Raw genomic sequence first — 21439 nt, forward strand, 5'->3', positions numbered from 1 at the left:
TCGTGGAAAATGATCAAGCTACTGTATATATAGCCTAGGGGTGTATTTTATTTAGTGATTTCCGCAGCAAGATAACTACAGTAAAGAAAGGAATCAATGCGATAATCAAATTCTATACATCTGAGTTGAGAGGATATGACTGGTGACTCCATAAACAAGCGTTGGTTGAGTTAGTATAGTATGCACAGTTTTGTTACAATGAATTATTTTAAATACTAACTTTAACACATATGAAAACAAAATATCCATGAAAAGAAGAAAATATGTGTGTATGATGTGTATGTATATGTATATGTATATGTGTATATATATATATATATATATATATATATATATATATGTGTGTGTGTGTGTGTGTGTGTGTGTGTGTGTATGTATGTATGTATGTATGTATGTATGTATGTATGTATGTATGTATATATATATATATATATATATATATATATATATATATATATATATATATATATACATATAGATAGATAGATAGATAGATAGATAGATAGATAGATAGATAGATAGATAGATAGATAGATAGATAGATAGATAGATAAAACTTCATGGGAAAAGCAGATTTAAGCCAAAGGAATATCAGTTAAAAAAGTCATATCAAAGTATACACTGTAAACGTTTGTTCTGGTAAAAAAGCCTGAATACAAATTTTTAAGGTAAACATTTAGTGCCTGAAGATATTCGACCGTAATCAGTGATCACTTAGCCAAACACAATTGTAAATTTCACAAACTTTATTACTGATGTGTAGATGTTTAACAATAATTTTCCATTTGTTTCTATCATTTCAGAATCCAGGGAAAAGTTCAAAATGGTGTATTGAGTAATCTTTTGGAATCACTTTCAATACTTGAGAAATGCTGGATATAAAAGAGCAACAGGCTGGTTGTTGGTAGAATAAGAAGGATTATTTCTTCTTATGGATGGGATACACGATCAATTTTTTTTTTCTATATTTCAAAGTATCTGTAGAGGTACACGTTTAATAATTTAATGAGAACAGGAGACAAATTCAGTGACATATTGCTGCTCACAAATGTATTCCAGCCATTTTTATCAATGAAAAGTATCTGATCATAAGTCGGGTCAATAAAAGTTAATCGAGAACGAAACAACAAAACCAACGACGATGACAACATTATATGTACGTTTTCAGATTATTTTTTTCTACGACGATTACTACGACAAATAAAAGTGTCTTTAAAACTCTTTCTGAAATTATCAGAGACCAGCGCATAGAGGAGAGGATTTAAACCGCTGTTTGCATAATAAAGTAAATAACATATTGGAGAAAATAAACTTCCAAGAGATCGCGTGTCTGCCCACATGTATAAACAAGATCTGATATGGTAAGGAAGAGCTAATACAGCGAATGAACCAATTATCATTACAAGAAGAATAATGACTTTTCTTCGGGCTTGGATCGCTTTCTGTGTAGTAACTCGTGGATAATTTTTTTGATGATGCTGTTCAGGGCATATCTGACTTGAAATATTGTTGTGCCTTAAAGTTTCTTTAACAAGAGTTACTCTTTGAAGGCTATTTCTGTTACTTGAGTGTCCTTTCATCGATGAACCAGCGCTATTTAGACTGTCTATTGAGTAAATCTCTGTGTTACTCCCACAATCAGTTTCACCTTCGCATTCCGACATGCATTCACTTTCTATATAGGGTTCTCTGTTTGATAAAGTTACTTTGCATTTATCTCTATCCAGAGAAATATCTTTATAACCAGAACACACAAATTCTTTATTTTGATCTTCATACTTTCTGTCGTTCATTTCTCTGCAGGAATGAGAATAATAGTTTTGATTCTCTTTTTGGTTTGAAGAAACACTTTTTCCGCTAACACATTTTCTGTAAGTCTGAGAACTAGTATTCAAAACAAAGTTTTTAGAACTACTGCTTTGCCAAAGCACAGCTGCAATTTTGACGTACATGAATGTAAGCACTGATAATGGAATAGTGTACCAAATGACAAGGTTAGCTAGGACATACGCATTGGTATTTATACTATCAGAACGTATGTAGCAATAAGTGTTGTTGCCAATAACAAACGTATCATAGTCTACAAGTTGAGGAGAGTTGTAGATAATCAAGAATAACCAGATAAATCCTTGTAAGATCTTCAGCCGTCTAAATGTGAACATCTGCTTGGCCTTCAAAGGATACAGTACAGCTATGTATCGTTCCACTGAAATTACCGTAAGAAGCAGTACAGGCACGGTCAAACTCATGTAATGAACAAAGTAGTACAATTTACACATCACCTGCAAAAAAAAAGCCAACTAAAATTAGCATACATATATACACATATGCGTATACGCACACATGCACGCACGCTTACATACATATACAGACACACATACATACATATATAAATAAATAAATATATATGTATATAATATACATACATACATATATATAATATATATATATATATATATATATATATATATATATATATATATATGTGTGTGTGTGTGTGTGTGTGTGTGTGTGTGTTGATAAAAGATATAGATATAGATATAGATATACACATATACATATACATATACAGAGTGGGAAAGTAAAGTTTGGAATATTTTGGAAGCCTAATTTATCATATATTCCTGAGCGTAAATACTAAAATATTTTTTTTATTTGAGGGTGGATGTACATAGAGTTAATTTAAGCAGAAGTTCCAGTCATACTATCTAGTATGTCCACTTAAGAAACCAAGAGGCAACGCATTGCTAATTTGCTTCGTGCCTGGGTTGCTATTGGACGTATTGTTCAGACTGTCGAGGCCTCTGTGAGCACTGTCTACATACAACGTTAAGAACCGAATGTTGGATATGGGAAAGTAAGGAAGTGGAGCCATAAAGGGAAAAAATGGGATAATGCATTTATTAAATATTTCAAAGCCAAAATTTCCAAAGACCCAACAACATCCTTGAAAGTTGATCCAAAGACCATCAGAAATGCTGTACACACTGATTTACATTTGGGGTCATACGCGAGGACCCCGAGACACCTATGGACTCATGCAATGAAAGCCAAAAGGCATGAAAGGGCCAAAAAAGTGTTACGATACCTGAAGCACAATGGACAAACCGTAAAAAACTTTTCAGATGAAAAAATCTTTACCGTTGATGCTGTTTTAAACCGTCTGAAGTAAAGGGCGTCTTTAGGACGAAGCCCCCAGCTCAAGTCATGATACTCGGAATTGTGGCGTCTGACGGAAAAAAAGATGCCTCTCCATTTTTTTCAAGTCTGTGGAAAAGGTAGGGACTAGCGTTTATTATAAAGTCTTGCGGTATAAGGCTTTTCATTATACTAACTACCCCAACAGTAATTATGTGTAGACCGAATATGGTGATCCAGCTCATACGGTGAAGAAAGTGCAGAAATTCTGTGAAGACAACTTCGCTGACTTTTGGCCTGCCAATTTCTAGCTTTCTTCTAGCCTAGACTTGAACTCTCTGGACTATGCCGTATAGGACAAATTGGAGGTCCCTACCAACAGAACTTCACATCCAAGTCTTGATCAAGTCTTGAGGGAAGAGTGGGACATCATGTCTGAGTACTTCCTCATAAAGAGTTGTGACGCCTTCAGGCGGCGTGTGAAGGCTGTGATGCACAATGAAGGCAGATATATTGAATACTTTGTCTCTTTATACTCCTACAAACTTGAGATAAAATTATATTTATGTCAGGTTACTGGTTATTTTAATATAAACAATTCAGTGAATTATCTATCTATCTATATGTATGTGTATATATATATATAATAATATTAGGGATAAAAATCCAAAATTACAGGTAAAATCTCAATTAAAATCAATTTATTAAAAATTATAATTAAATTAAGTTTCACAGTATTAAATATATATATAAATATATAGTTTTAGGGAAAAGAACCAAGGTTCATGAACTCATCGATGAAAATCCACTATATAAACGTCACCAACTACCTACCCTGAGTTATTAATATCGGCACGTTCCTGGCATGTATGCATGTATACACATACATATACATACATACATACGTACATACATACATACATACATACATATATACATGCATACATACATACATACATACATACATACATACATACATACATACATACATACATACATACATGCATGCATACATACATACATGAAGACTAAGCTGGCAGAAATATGGAAGTCACTGTCAATACTGTTCTTGTTAAAGAATAATAAATATTTACTCTACGAAAAGTATGGAGTAATCCTTCAGTTTAATGTAAAATTGTTTTTATTATATCTTGAAATAAAATCAAACACAATATTTAATATATCTCTCTACCCCCTCCTTAACTCCCTCCCTCCCTCCCTCCCTGTATCTATTTATCTATCTATCAAACTGTTTATCTGCCTATGTACGTATGTATGTATATAGGTTAGTATGTGCGTGGTTTTGTGTACAAATGAAAATATGATAAAACTTAGTATACGTAATTTGGTTCATGCTTCGTCGTTAAACCATTTTACCCATCCCTTTGAGAGTCTTCGTCGAGTAACCTGTAAAATACTTAGGGAGAAAGTGGAAGCTTCTTTGATGTGAAATCCACGTGCTAATTTGATTTCTTTTTGGATAGTTTATAAACGGCACCACATCGGAATTTAATGAAATCTTTTTTCCATTTTTGTACTGATTTCTTTAAAAAAATCTGCATAATTGATTTCTTTCTCCTTTTCATGTAATATTAAATTGTAAGTGTGGAGATTTGTATTTAATTATCATTCCACCATTATTCATAATGTTTCCTTTATTTTGATAATAATAATAATAATAATGATGATGAGGATGATGATGATGATGATGATGATAATAATAATAATAATAATAATAATAATAATAATAATAATAATAATAATAATAATAATAATAATAATGATAATAATACTAGGGTTTCATTTGAAGTAATCATTTTAGTTCCAGGGGTAATAAATGCACAAGAAATTATCACAAAGGGATTTCTGATGTAAAAATAATGACAAATGGCTTACTTTCATGCACTTCAAAATCACCACCCCCACACACACACACACACTCACACACCACACACACGCACGGACACACACACATATACGTATGTAAATATATATATATTGTATAACATATATGCATAATATATGTGTTTGTGTATATATATATTTATCCACTCTCACCACTTCAATCCACTACAAACACACAGACTCACACTCATACCTCAGCTGTTCCACCTTCCACCCTAACCACACCAAGCTCTCCATCCCCTATTCCCAATTCCCCCGTCTAACCCCACCCCTACATAATCCAGCCCCACCTTCTTTATCCATCTTCATCCCACCGCCATCCCATCCATTACACTCACTCCCACATATCCCACCTCTACCCACACCCTCAGCCTAACCCACACTCCCACCCTTGCTTTCCTCAATCTTGCTTCCCCCACATCCCAACACCACCATACCACACAACACAACCATATCACACAACACCACATCACATCACACCATCACACACGCACTAGCACTGACTACTTCTCAGCCCCATATCGCCACACCTACACATACACACACACACGCGTCAAGTTTACCAGCCCTCTTCCACACGCACATATTGCTCTCTTATACACACGCACGCGCACCTTCATTTTGGGATCACCACTACTTTACTATATCCCCTTCTTCCTAGCTCTCATTCACCATGATAGATCGCTAGCCACTACGCATTCTTTAATTTCTCTTCCTGTTTCTTTCTATGTTCCTTTCTGTGGAAGAGCGTAGACTCGAAACGTTAAAGACTTTTTCACTTCTCGAGCGTTAAACTAATACATCTCTTTGTTGTCTACAACACCTGTCATATATATATATATGTGTGTATATACATGTGTGTGTGTGTGTGTGTGTGTGTGTGTGTGTGTGTGTGTGTGTGTGTGTGTGTGTGTGTGTGTGTGTGTGTGTGTGTGTGTGTGTGCGCGTGTGTGTGCATGTATATACATATAACTAAAAATTTATCCCATCCGGAGATTGAACGTACTAAGAAAGATATAATAAAATTATTTAAAAATAATAATTTAAATATAGCATTTGAAATAAATCATAAGATACCTAATTTTTTAGACATCACACTTAATCATAAAACTAATCTCCACCATCCATATAGAAAACCAGACCAAACCAAACCAAACCTTTCAGTACCTAAACGTTCTTTCTAATCATCCTAGATCAAGCCTCGATCGTATTGTAACTGCTATCTCAATTGGAATCTGAAACTGATCGGCGAGCGAGGAGATAATCAGCACTCACGCACCGTATTATTATAGCTAAGCCCTAAAGTTAAGTGGTTTTAAAAAGAAATATTTTACATCCTTGGTGCAATTCTAAAGACCAAAATTGCAAATATCTTGAACTGCCTTACAATCTAGTAATACGAACCCCAGTTTAGAGAAACCAATTAAACATATGAAAAAACACTATATGAATAAGGCCCGCATTAATAATATGGCATTTAGGAATTCAAGTAAATATAAACCCTACATCCCCAACCAATCTAATCAGACCAAATACTCAAAATCTAGGAAACGTGAAATTATATGGTTCGCCCCGCCCTTCTCTCTTCTGGTCAAATCTTTACCCAAATTATGCTTTAAGATATTGAAGGAAAATTTTCCTAAAAACCATAATATCATCCTATTTTTAATAAATTGTCAGTAAAATTGTCGTATTATACTACTCCAAATTTAGGTTCGATCATAGCTTCCATCAACAGATCTAAACTCAGCCTTAAGAAATATACCCACACAAATCTTTATAATGAATTCTATAACTCCAAAATTGACACTATCTCCAACGTAAACATCACGCCAGGGCAACCCCAAACAGGTGGGGGTAATTGGAAAATTAATACCGATGCAGGAGGGGGTTGGGACATGTAATTGCCGAATTGAGGAGTCGTGTCTATTAGCCGAATCCTGTTTACGTAATAACGTAGCATATAGGTGTTCTATGGAAATCCCTGCTACACACAGGGTAAGAGTTTATATAGGAAGCACTGTAGACTTTAAACTTCGATATAGGTCTCATTTGAACTCTTTTGCTAACACAAAATATCAATCTTCCACAACGCTAGCTTCTTATCTACAAGAACTTTAAATTGTTAGAATTTGACGATGGTAACATAAATATTATGCTCATGGAAAGAATTATCAAGCAAGAAGTTTTGGACACAAGGATTTGTGAGATGAGCATAGGCTTCTTGAGCAACGCTAGAAAGAGGTTAGCGTGATGGCAGTTAATGAGTAACAGCAGCCGTGTCTCATAGAAGTTTAGTTAAATTGGTTAACCTATCTGAAATTCTCCTTAACATTTTTTTATACATTTGCGTCTCCGGTCTTTTATATGAGCACTTCTGCCTATTGCCTATATAATAAACAAAGAAACTTTACTATATACATATGTGTGTGTGTGTGTGTGTGTGTGTGTGTGTGTGTGTGTGTGTGTGAATGGGTATATAAATGTGCGTGTGTGTGAGTGTGTGTCTGTATGTGATGCATATGTATACATATGGTAACACCGTGTTAGCAGGCTTGTCAGTAGGTCTCACCGGAAATTTGTGGAATGTTATTAATTGTTGGATGATAAAGAGGAAGACCAGGCTTTAAAATGTTCGATGTGCATGTGAAATATCCTCAGGGATATTGAAGTCTATATTTTATAGCGCTTATTGTGAAGAGTCTATTTTGCATGCTCTTCATATATCGCGGGAATGAGGTGCGATAATTTTATTTGTTACGTATGCACACGCATACCTAGACAAATACACACAAACATATACACACAAGTATATATATATAGAGAGAGAGAGATTGATTGATTCCTAGACAGACAGACAGACAGATAAATGGATGTTGATTTCGGGCCTTGTGCCTAGAGTAGAAAAGAATATGTGCATCTCAGAGCATGAGCAGGAGTAGTGGGAGAGCATAATAATCATGCGCTGAGAGGGATTCTTTGGGGTTTGAATAAATGTAACAAAAGCAAAGATTGAAGGAAATATTAGCCATTCTCCATACTTTCTTGGGGTAACAAGCAGGAAATAACAGTTACCACCCCGCAACGAAATTTTATTACACAGTTTAATAAAACAACTGAAAAGATTACATTAATCAAACAGAAGATAATTTTGCGCAACAATTTATTATCAGTCACACTGATAATATAATGTCCTACGCTTATCCGAATAAGGGTATACTTAAATACGTTTAATATATTAGTATTTTACCTGATTTAAAATATTTATTTCTAAGGAATGAATGAATTGCCTGTATACTAATGTGTGATTTTATATCCGAGTCCACTATTCATCAAGAATTCTCTTGGACGGGTAGAAGCTTGATTGCGGCTTATAGCCTTTTACACCCCTATCACCGTTGCGTCAACTGATCCGGATATTAAGAAGTGGCACAGAGAGCAGTTTCTGTAGCCATTACAGTAGTCTACCGTAAGATTTATACAATACCCCAGTTCTGGCTGACACTACTACCACACTCTATGTTGTCATTGTCTGCAATGGTCATTAACTGCAACGGTCAGCAAAAGTCATGTTCACATTCAAGTCCACCTGAACTTTTTAAAAATGGATGTTCATGTTATTGAAATGATGTTTTTTGTGTTAACTAATGGAAAAAATACGGATTGAATACAAACTTTTCCAAGATGCCAAACAGGTGAGAAATATGTCGACAAGTTTGGGAAGATGCAAAATACTCCAACGCAAAAATCTGCCACTGCAAGATTTGCCAGGAAGAAATTGGTACGTGTTCTCATTCGTGCATTTTTCACAATGATGTAGAGGACTAAAGAATTACCTGCAAAACGATAAAAAATTGATTAGTTTATGAATTAACTATATTAGAAATATCAATTAATACATATAACTCACAGAAATAATTCAAGTGATATTTTTGAATTATTTGTACATCATATATATTTTTAATGGTTTATTTATTTTTTTTGGATAGCATTGTCAGCAGAATTTCTAAAAAAACTCATATGTACCCTTTACATGCATGCTAACCCTTGCCATCTCTAAAGATCTCCCTTGAAAGAATATTTTCAGCGTAACAACAACAGCATCTCAAAAACTGATCTTTTTCTTCAGTGCCAGAAAAATATTTTCCTAACAACGTTTTACAAAACACAGCCAAGACCAGCGATTTTGTACTGCTCCCTCTCTCTCTCTCTCTCTCTCTCTCTCTCTCTCTCTCTCTCTCTCTCTCTCTCTCTCTCTCTCTCTCTCTCTCTCTCTCTCTCTTTCTTTCTTTCTCTCTCTCCCCTTTCTCTCTCTCTCACACACACACAATTACCTTACACACACAAAAGTAAGGTAATTCAAATGTGTAACATGAGGTCTCTCACTAACTAAACACTCATCCCAATAAACTCATCCTCTCTCTGTCTCTGTGCCTTTTCTACAAAATATCAAATTGGTGTGTGTGTGAGTGTGTGTGTGTGTGTGTGTGTGTGTGTGTATGTGTGTGTGTGTGTGTGTGTGTGTGTGTGTCTAACTGAATGTTCCGTCGACTTTCTTTTTCTCTTTTTAGTTTAGAGTTCATTTCGACCTTCTACCAACTTGTTAACAAAGGTTATAAAGGTATGAAGTAAACCATCTTGTTTCATTCAGTATCTTTTAAATGTTAAGAAAGTTTTGCAGGTTTTTATTGTCCCAGGTATCGTGATCATGTCTAGAGTATGTGTTATAGAGCTGCAGTCGCTCCCTAAGAACTTCAGCCTTTCTTAACTTCAAGCTGGTTGGTAGGTTGGTGCCCATCCTGTTGTTCCAGTAATTATAAGAATCAAAATAAAAGTGTATATTCGATACTGGATTTGCAAACTCTTTTCCAAACATTTTCTCTTTCTAATGTATTTTTCTGACCAAAGGCCAGTTGGTTTCCACAACGAAGCATGTCTTTTGTCTCCTAGTCCGACACAATATTTGGATGGTTGTTTTATTATATATGTATGTCTAAGTGCGTAGGAGTTCAAGAAGCAGAGATTTAGAAACAATATTTCAAACCTCATCTCGAACACATTTCGAAAGCTGAGTGCATGTACTTCTAGGTGTGTTTGTTATTGTTGTTGTGTAATCGAGCATACTTATGATCAGAGATTTTCCAGCCGTGACAATACTGTCTAATTATAGGCATCTATCTCCACATTATCCTAGGCATCCTAGATTTTAAGATGCTACATCATCTAATATGTGCCTGCTGTTTCGGCTATTTTAACGAAAGAATTTGATTTGAGGAAAATTTGACTATTTCTAGTCGGTCAATCAACCACGTAAAAAAAAAACTCTCTGTATTTCACTATGAACGATATATGTCCGTAGTTTAACTGTCTTCATTGTATTATACTTGCCATAGATTTGATTCATTCTCCAACGCTTTCCACCTTTCAATAGGCTTCTGTAGCCTTTCTTTGATGAGAATTATCAATAGCGCTTTTCATTTACCTTGTATGTTTGATGACTTAAACTCTCCTTTAGGTATTAGTTTAGTGTAGGCATTATAATTTAGCTTTAAGCGGATGCAGCGATATGGTGTGAGCAAGTAATTTGTTAATTTGAAGCAATGTGATTAACATTCTTTGCTGATGTAGCCTCCTGATAATTACTGTTGCTGTGTGCAGGTGAATAATAACCATTAATCATATTGCGTACTTCAGTTATACTATAACTGTATCCATGTTAATCATTCTCATTAGCAAAAGATTACAATGTCCTTTTCCCAATTATTTTGAGTTTATAAATAAGATTAGTGATATAAATCACGACTCTTGTCTATCTCAGCTATACTTGAGCGCTAGTCGTCTTAATGTTTCTCATTAGCAAAAGATAGAATTTTTTTTCTGAAATTATCAAAAGTACTGATATAAATTTCTATGAGTAAAATACTATGAGTAAAATAAAAAGGCAAACATATTTCTTTCTATGCTACTGATGTATAGAAAAAAAGAGGAAAAGAGTCTCCTGATACGATGTCTCGTTGTTTGTTAGCCACTCCTTAAAAAGACATACTCTGTTTCCTCCCCCAATCAACAGCACAAATCAGCTGCTATGTCAAGTAGTCATAAATGGTTGTTATAGTCAGATTATTATAATTTCAACATTAGATGTATCTTCGCATACAGAAATATTATCTCTTCTTTTCACGATTTGCACTCATGCACACGCGCAAACACACACAAACACACCTCCTATATATAAAAATATTGGTTTCAACGTACCATTCAAGATAAAAATTATTGTGAAACAAATTCAAAATCGAATGATTAATTTCTTTCCACTAAATATGTAACCTTATACCTTGGATTGAAACGATTATCTTCTATTGTACTCTACAATTTACTGTTAATGTATATAATTAATAAGTATTGTTCCACCATCTTACCTTCCTTTTTCTCCTTGTCATTCTTTATTTACTTAAATGTGTTTTAATATAGAACCAAATCAGAATTGATTTAGATTTCATTGTTTGGTTACGATTGCAGTTGACTTATACCAGAAGTTTTGATAGAATAAGACCTACAATACATTAGTCTAATGTATCTAAGCGACCTACACTAAAACTTACTTTTGTGGTAGATACAATAGATGTAAATGCTTGTTAAAATATCTAAGATTTATCCATTATAAAATAATTACAGCTCGGTTAGATCTCAATTTAAGAAATAAGATGGTCTTCTAAATGACTTTTTAAATATATGTATGTGTGTGTGTGTGAATATGTATACATATATACGGATATGTATATATATATATTTACATATAGACATGCACACATATATATGCTTATATACATACACACACACATACACACACACACATATATATATATATATACACACACACACATATATATATATATATATATGTGTGTTTGTGTATATATATATATATATATATATATATATATACGTATATATATATTTATCTATATGTATGTATGTGTCTGTGCGTATACATATTTATTTATTTATTTATTTTATTTATGTATGTGTTTCAGCCAATATTATATGTATAAATGTCAGAAGTTTGCTATTTTTTCTCTTTTTACCCTCTTTGATATATATATATATATATATATATGTATATATATATATATATCTATATATATATATATATATATATATATATATATATATATATATATATATATATATATATATATATATATATATATATATATATAGATAGATAGATAGATAGATAGATAGATAGATAGATAGATAGATAGATAGATAGATAGATAGATAGATAGATAGATAGATAGATATGTATATATACTTTTGGTATATTATGATGATATCTAAACACACAATCAATCACAGTATTATTCTAGAAAAGATTCAATTAGTACAGTCTATACTCGAGCATACAAGTATAGATATCATGGATTTTCATGTACGAAACAATATCCTCTCAAAAACCGGTTGGTGAGCTATCCTTCCTTTTCTTTGTTTTTTGTTGTTTTTTTTTCTGTGTTTTGTTATTTTTGTTTTCCTGTGAGGAAGCATCTATTGTTGAAGTTATTTGCATTGTTAGCAAAACATCAAATTATCTGGCATATGACAGTGGTAATTAATATTTCTATAGAGAGATTTTACTGCAGACTCATATTGATTTTTGGTATCAAGTAAGATTTCGATTTACAAAAGATAAGTTTATTGAAGTCTATATTGTTGTTGTTGTTGTTGTTGTTGTTTGGCCATGAGAGATCAATCCTGAATCAACAGACCTATGTTCAAATACCTTGCTACAGTGATAACCAACCCCTATATTTTTGCGATATATTTCTTCTGCATTATATGATTCCAAACGTTATTATATCTCCCTCCCTCTCAACCCCCTCTACACACTTCTCTCCCGCTCTACTTCCTCTCTACACATCTCCCTCTATACCCCATCAATCCCTCTGTCCCTTTTCCCCTTCTCTCTCTGTCCCTCACCCTCTCTCCTCTCTCGCTCTCCCCTCTCTCTCACTCTCTCTCTCTCTCCTTCACTACACAAGCAGGTGGAATTTGAGGAAGCATTTCTATCATTTTTAAAATGTTGTAAGACTACCTAGAAGCCTCTGCGTAGGCGTGACTTCATCCTTTAAAAGGCGGAAACAAGTTGAATGAATATGTTCCAAAAAACAAAAACATCTCATTGTTTTAAGAGTAATTTTCATACGTATTTTCACTTTAGATAAGTACAAAAACTATAATAATTGTTAGTCTGTCGATTATTAAAATTTACAGTCTCATTATTGAAAAGTCCTGTAAAATATTCACTTTCCTTTCCTATGAGGATGGCGATATCTACGTGAAAATTTTGAAACGTCAATTGATGATGGCTGCCGTTTAAGGGTTAAAGCATATTTATTTTTCAATCATGACAGAGTAAAGCTGCTTGTGACCACTGAGGCAATATATAAAAATATCTGAGGAAGTATTAAACATTGTCACAGATTTAAATATAGTTTCACTCTCAGCTGTGTCTATTGAATAGTTCAAAGTAGCATATTGCTACTTCACTTTTTCATAAAAGATTTTTCATCATGATTCATTGCTTGCCGCAGAACAGCGAGAATCCCAACTTAGATCAAATAAAATGATAGAATATTTATTCATTCTTAATACGTTCATTATTTGCCAGAACGTATTAATTATGAATAGATACTTTCAACTATGAATGAGTATTGTTTAGATATTCGCTGCACAGCTTGTACCCCATAGATTATTATTTGTTCGGCCGACAACAGTATGTATAAAAATATAATCATCTTCTGTTGATTCCTATAAACGAAAGCTTGTGCTGTTGTCAGATACATCAGTCCAGCTGGATAACTTTGACTGATGAGACACACAAGATCGAAACACCTTGATGTCTCAAATCATTACACCGGTGAATCACCTGTCGTCTAAGGAGAGAAAATATTCGCCGATCATGTAAAACAACAGCGATCAAATATTCACATTCAAATTTGCTATCACGTATTAAGAATGAATAGATACGCTATTTTTTCTATCTTAAAGTCATAAAAGAAGGTTGCATCTACAACCCGTTGCAGCTCCTCCAAGATATGTGGGGTGGGGAGAAGATATGCTTAACTTGAAGGACTGGCAAGAGAGTTGTTGGTGGCACTCCGTCGCTTACGGCGTCGAGGGTTCCAGTTGATCCGGTCAACGGAACAGCCTGCTCGTAAAATTAACGTGCAGGTGGCTGAACACTCCACAGACACGTGTACTCTTAACGTAGTTCTCGGGGATATTCAGCGTGACACTGTGTGACAAGGCTGGCCCTTTGAATTACAGGCACAACAGAAACAGGAAGAGTGAGAGAAAGTTGTGGTGAAAGAATACAGCAGGGTTCGCCACCATCCCCTGCCGGAGCCTCGTGGAGCTTTAGGCGTTTTCGCTCAACAAACACTCACAACGCCCGGTCTGGGAATCGAAACCGCGATCCTATGACCGCGAATCCGCTGCCCTAACTACTGGGCCATTGCGCCTCCACGGCAAGAGAGTAGACTCCGTTAAAAACAGTCAAGGTACCGGGAAATGGTGTTGAAGCGGTGACGTCTTAGTCCTAACTTAGTTAGACCAGGAAATTTAACAATATATTACAAAGAGAATAACTACTTTTTTCCCACTCTCCACACATGCACACATATTTACACTTAAAACACTTATATACAAGGAACTTTATGCTAAGAATAACGAAGTTCTAAGATCGATTTCAAAAAACAAATGAACTCGGACTATCAAAAATAAAATAACTGAAGGCTTACACAAATATTAAACTCTTTTATCTTTTACTGATTTCAATCATTGAACGGCGGCCATGCAAGGATAACGTCTTGAAGTGTTTAGACAAACAAATAGACCTCCAGTACTTATTTTAAAAGTTTGATGCTCATTCTATCTGCTGAAACGCTAAGTTACAGCGACGTAAACAAACCAACACCAGTTGGCAAGCAGTGGTAGAAGATTAACACTAACACGAAGACAGATGCATATGGCGGGAATCTTCACAGTATCTGTCTCACCAAATTCACTCATAAATTCACTTACAGTAGAAGACATTCGTCCAATGGGCCGCACAGTGAAACTGAACCCGAAACCAAGTGGTTGGAAAGTGAGCACAACAAGCAATCGAATTATAAAAATCGTAAACACTTACCAAATACACAACACATGAATATCACAGAGTACAAAAAGCAAAATGTTACTTTGATGTGTATTTTGTTGAACGGGTTTATAAACGTGCCCAAACTGTAACCAACTGTACCATTAAGAGTATTATTCAATTCGTCAATAGCCACTGTTGAATTAAGCTGGTTTTCCATTGTAATATATATGAAATATAATTATTATTCATTAAGGTATTTAATACTGTTATTTCATTTCAAACTTCCCGCTGCCTTGTAATACGTTTATATTTCCAGTAAGATTGCACACTTTTTGTACGTCGATATTAAGTATAGATTTTGAATTCTAGCTGGAAAATAGGAAAATTAAATAAGAAAATTTAAGATCATATCAAAAAAATTAATGCAACATACATTACATATATATCTTTTGCAAAGTATTTTTCTGCCGGTATACAAATCTATAGAAAAACAATTAAAACAAATGCATAGTACACTAGTATATTATAAACCACAACACAAAAATATAACCGTAATACAATCTTCATTCTTATCATTACTTTAACCTGTTTCAGTTGGAGATAATGGCCACGCCAAGGCACAGTCACTGGTGCTATAAAATGTTTATAAAATCACAGCGAGATTTAGAATAGATGAAGATCTCAAAAGAAGGTATAAAAAATATAATAGTAAAAATAAAAATAAAGAAAATATTGGTTGAAATAAACTAAAATCTATGCATATCTGAAATGCAGAAGGAGAACATTTTGTGAGAATCAACAAGCATGAATAAGGCACGACGAGAACTCACCATGTATTGGGCATTGAAAATCATATTAGAAGAAATTATGATTAATGATTCCATATGATCTTCAAACCATTCCTGTCTCTTTCTGTAGCAAAACATCATTTATTTTTAAACTGAAAAGAAAACACCATGTAACGATTTAATAATTATCTTTTAAACAAAACCAAAATATAGAATATGAAGTAAAAATTTATAAGAGAGACAGTTATGAAAATTTCGAGTAACAGAATAAAAAACAAAATATTTCTGAAGTCTGACTGCATCTTCGTTGATCACACATTATTTCAATTAATACTACATGTATGATCAGGAATTAAGTGATAGAAGGTCCATACATGAAAACCAAATTTGGCTTCAATTCTATGTATGTATCTGTCGGCGAAACACTTTGTATAGCACACGATATTGTAGTTGAGTTATCTGGAAATAAATTTGCTTTATGGTGTATCAAAATATTATCACGTACTTTCAGTTATATTAGCGAGTATAATTTCTTTAAAAAATTTTAATTACGTTTATGTTGCTTAGTTCGAATTCGATATTGCTTTAACATAAAAATACTTTTTCAAAAGTAAACAGGATCAACAAGCAGAAAATTATGAAGAACAGCACGTAGCTTAGTTGCTTAGTTAAGAAGTGATTAAAATTAAATTTGCTATATGGAGATATGCATTAGAAAATTGCATTGCGGATTCGTTGGGTTGTTTGTTTTTACTTGAAGTAGAAAAAATTTTTCTCGTGGACGACAGTCCGATCTATACTAATTCTCAAGCCTACGAAACCTTTCTATATTGTTGTTGTTGTTGTTGTTGTTGCTTTAGCTCCAGGTCAATCCTGATCGATCAGATTTATGATCAATGTTCCGTCCTTAATCGTTCAAATTCTTTGTATATCGGAATGTATAGTAATAAACAATTCCGAAATTATTAACTGTTTATCGATATATATCTGTATCGTCGATATGCAGTATATATCAACATTGTATATCAGTAAATATATATCGACGTACCTAACCCGATATCTATACAGCTATATTTAGAGATGTAGTGATGTACATATATGGATACCGATATGTCTAAATATCGATGTATAGCTATCAATGCATACATACATACACACATACTTACATACATACATACAGACAGACAGACAGTCAGACATACATACATACATACATACATACATACATACATACATACATAACAATATGCTTGCTCCTATTCCATTCTTAAGACGGCTTCGTGTATTTGCAGGAAATTCCATTGATAATTTTAGTTGATCGATTAACGACACGCAGGCTCCCTCGTTGGCTCTTACGATAAGGTCGAATGGGTCATCGATGTAAACGTCCGAGCACTCTATAAGTAACGTGTGTTCTCTTGTAATCAGTACTAAACATAATTCCAACCTCAGTAGATATATTTCAGAGAAATATAAGCTTACAGAACATTCAGCTTGAATCACATCATGTGCAGGTATCGCCGAGCTTTTGGTAAAATTTGAAGCTGATTCTCCGCCCAACTTTCTCTGTGATGTTCAATGCGACGATCACACGCTACACACGTTACTTCCAAGCATTGCTGTGCACAGCAAAAGTAAGCTACAAAGATAAAACTTAATGTGGTGAGCTGGCAGAAACGTTAGCACGCCGGGCGAAATGCTTAGCGTTATTTCGTCTGACGCTACGTTCTGAGTTCGAATTCCGCCGAGGTCGACTTTGCTTTTATTTTTTCGGAGTCGATTAAATAAGTAACAGTTACGCACCGGGGTCGATATAATCGACTTAATCCGTTTGTCTGTCCTTGTTCGTCCCCTCTGTGCGTAGCCCCTTGTGTATAGTAAAGAAATAATAAAGATAAAACTTAATGCGCATGCACAGCAGAGTTTAAGGTCAATTTGTGCCAAGCGGTTTCACTCTGAATGCTTTAGCTTCGTTACTATGACAACAGTCCGGATACTTATTGATCAGACCACGTGTATGTATGTGTATGTGTGTATATATATATATATATATTAATTTTATTGATTTTGTGGTTTTGTTGTACTTTAACCCAACCGGAAACAGCTTCCGTCTCATTCGTTTATAAGAATATACATAGCTTTAATGTATCCTTCAAAGACCTAGGCATTTATTTTTGTTAAAGCAAAAACAAACAAAAATACATGTTGCTGTAAGTCATTTAATACTTGACTCACATAACGCTAATTCATTCCTTACAATTCTTTAAAGTTATTTCATTTCAAAGCAGAAGTGACAGTTTAAAATTTATATACTCCATAACTTTCCAGCCTTCATGTTCACTATCGGGCCTCAATCTGCAGAAAACCAGAGCCAGCTTTTCTTAAATTGCACCATAATTTTGCAAAATAAATGAAAGACATATAGAGTAATTTAGTACGTCTAAACAGATGTGATAGTCAAATCGGGAATGTCCACTTGATCAAAGCTGACTTGGCCCTACGCAACTATGAAAATGTTACCGCAGATTTAGAATCTTATACGGAGTGAAGTAGGCGAGGTATGGCTAAATGGGGAAGTAATCCGGGGTTCGATCTCACTACGCGAGATCTTGCGCTAATGGCATTCTTTATAACTTCGGATCGATTCGTATCTTGTGAATGAAATCGAGTAGATGGAAACTAAAATAAAGCCTGCCGGGTGGATTTTAGATGTAATTCAAAAGTTACAGCTTTGCGACACACTGTGTTACACACTTTGTCCTATTAATTCTGAAAATCAGAAGTGTGTGGAATACACATCAGCTTAGACGTTAATTGAGGAGTAGGTAATGCAGTTGATCGGGAAAATGTAATGTCAAACGACGGAGATCCACTACTACTAGCGTTGGGTTTCCAATTACAATGACAGTGTGCATGTCTTTGTTTCCCGATGCTAAAAAAAAAAGAATATTTTAATTCTATTGTTTGAGAGGAATTGCAGAGGATTTTTATGAAAGTCTGACACTATATAAGTAGTAAAGATACACGTATACACACATATATATACACATATATCAAAGACATGAACTTCAAGTTACTTTTTCATTATACACACACTCTCACAGTGAGAGAAAGAGAAAGGGAGAGAGAATATGTGTGTGTGTTTGTGTGTGTGTGTGTGTGTATATATATATTCATATAAACATATATATATATATATACATATATATATATGCATATATATATATATACTCACACACACACACACACACATATATATGAGCATTGCATATTTATAAATACATATATATATGTATGTATATATGTATGTATATATATATATATGTGTGTGTGTGTGTGTGTGTGTGTGTGTGTGTGTGTGTGTGTGTGTGTGTGTGTGTGTGTACTATGAAAAAGTATTTTGAAACTTCATGTACTAAGTTAAACCACCTGCTGCTTTATGTTTTTTCATTTGAGTTTTTTTCTTATTATTTTGCCCTCTGATATATCAAAAAAAAAAATTAAATTCTGCACTTTCTTGCTTCCATTATTTTAATAAAGCATTTAGTTTCTTCTAAATAACACGTGTTTTTTTTTTCTTAATTATGTGTTCTTTATAAAAGATGTATACGTCGTTATACCGCTTACTATTTTTTCATGTTTTATATCTCTTTATGTCTATAATGATTATATTTTCTATAGTTTGATGGGGTTCAGGAACAGCTGTTTCTTATCTTATTTCTACATCCCGCTCAGGTCAACTACAGATCCCGCTCAGGTCAACTTTCCCTTCTATCCTTCCCCGAGGACTGGCGGAATCATTACGGTGTCCTGTGGTATTTATTTCTAGTGCGTTTTATTCTTAGTTTAATTATAACCATGGTCTACACACACTATATACATATCCATAATTAACCATGAATAATATTAGAGCGATAGCGATTTGAGGTTTTCGACCAGCTGATAACAGACGATAAGAAGAAAGCGATGACGCTTGAACATTCGACATCATGACATATCGTGAATCTGTATTAATTACTTTTTAACACTCCGTTTTGTATATACAAACATATATACATACGCATATTTTTATACATATATACAGGCTCAGATGTTAGAGCGTGGTAAGAAGTTTGCTTCCTCACCAACCCCATGGTTCCGAGTTCAGTCTCACTGCGTGGTACTTAGGGCAAGCATCTTCTACAATAGCCTCAGTAAGACCACAGCTTTGTAAGTTGATTTCGTTGACGGAAACTGAAAAGTTCCCGTCGTATATAGTTCCGTTAGGAAGTGATTGTTTCCATTGCTTCTTAATGCTCTTCGGAACTTGCAACATTACAGTGATTGATGTAAGGTAACCATTGTATGGAAAAAAATAAGAGGAAGTAAATTCCGAACTGTTGACATTTTAAGGCGAACAAAGACTGGGGACAGCGGCCAGTGTGAAGCCGGCAATGGGTGAAGAGAGTAAAAGAAAGAAATCTGTGAGATAAGTTTCATAGCAGGGCAGCATGCGACATACTATTACTGAAGAACAAAAGCCATTGTTGTATCAGCAAGAAGGTAGAGTAATAAATCACTAATGTAACAAATACTGATTGGGTTATATATAAAAAAACTCTTACACGGTCTTGTTTACTCTTGAAAGTGTAGACTTCCACTATTATTTCTCAGTATCTGAGGAGCGAAACGTTAGAGATTTCAGATAAACCGTTAAGTAACAACAAAATCTATCGCTTAGATCCTTATTCAAAGCTTCTGAAAAAAGCCCCCGTGGGCCTAGGTGGAGGACAAACTATATATATATATATATATATGTATATATAGTTTGTCCTCCACACACACACACACACACACACACACACACACACACACACACACACACACACACACACTTATAAATATATATACTCGATGGTGTATACTCGCTCGAAACGTCAGCTTATACGCTGCACACAGTAAAGTTCATATTCGTTGTTCATTTTGTACATTTCAATTAAACGTCACCATAACAGAGATTGTGTCTATGAAGACGAACAGACAATCAGATACATAGAGAGATAAATATATAGAGATAGAGAGACAGACAAAAACAGACAGACAGACACTTACATACATACATACATACATACATACATATATACATACATACATACATACGTACATACATATATGTATGCAAGTATGCATATATGTTTGTATGTATACATGTATGTGTATGTACATGTATGTATGTATGTATGTATGTATGTATGTATGTATGTGTGAAGAGTAAGTTTAAGAGTGCTAATGCAATATTCACAAACTAGCGCTCAGGTAAATCTGAAACTTTAACTGCAGCTCAAGGCTAGGTAACTCCGGTGTAGGAAGTCGGATCTTCACCGATAGAGTAAAGAAGTATAAAAGATCGATAAGCAAAACTAAGCATAAGGAGTCTATTTACATGATAGCATGTGTATAAGAATATATGAATGAGGCAATCAAGTTT

The 21439-nt window shown here is 34.2% G+C and overlaps 1 protein-coding gene across 3 annotated transcripts in view; it reads right to left on the bottom strand.

The window, feature by feature from the left end:
• Positions 1-731: 731 nt before the first annotated feature.
• The window catches only part of LOC106867622 (trissin receptor), a 177129-nt gene continuing 156421 nt past the window's right edge, over positions 732-21439 (bottom strand). For 2 of the 3 annotated variants that reach the window (XM_089357640.1, XM_052970726.2), the window contains exons 2-5: positions 16015-16124; positions 15236-15553; positions 8719-8879; positions 732-2282 (exon numbers count right to left, since the gene is read on the bottom strand). In XM_089357640.1, the coding sequence (XP_089213766.1) occupies positions 1170-2282; positions 8719-8879; positions 15236-15401 (1440 nt within the window). In that variant the 5' untranslated portion in view covers positions 15402-15553; positions 16015-16124 and the 3' untranslated portion in view covers positions 732-1169. The remainder of the gene's footprint in view (positions 2283-8718; positions 8880-15235; positions 15554-16014; positions 16125-21439) is intronic. The other variant, XM_052970727.2, reaches the window with a different exon arrangement.

This window comes from Octopus bimaculoides, chromosome 9 (assembly GCF_046866305.1).
Source record: "Octopus bimaculoides isolate indiv1 chromosome 9, ASM4686630v1, whole genome shotgun sequence".
Taxonomy (NCBI): Eukaryota; Metazoa; Mollusca; class Cephalopoda; order Octopoda; family Octopodidae; genus Octopus; species Octopus bimaculoides.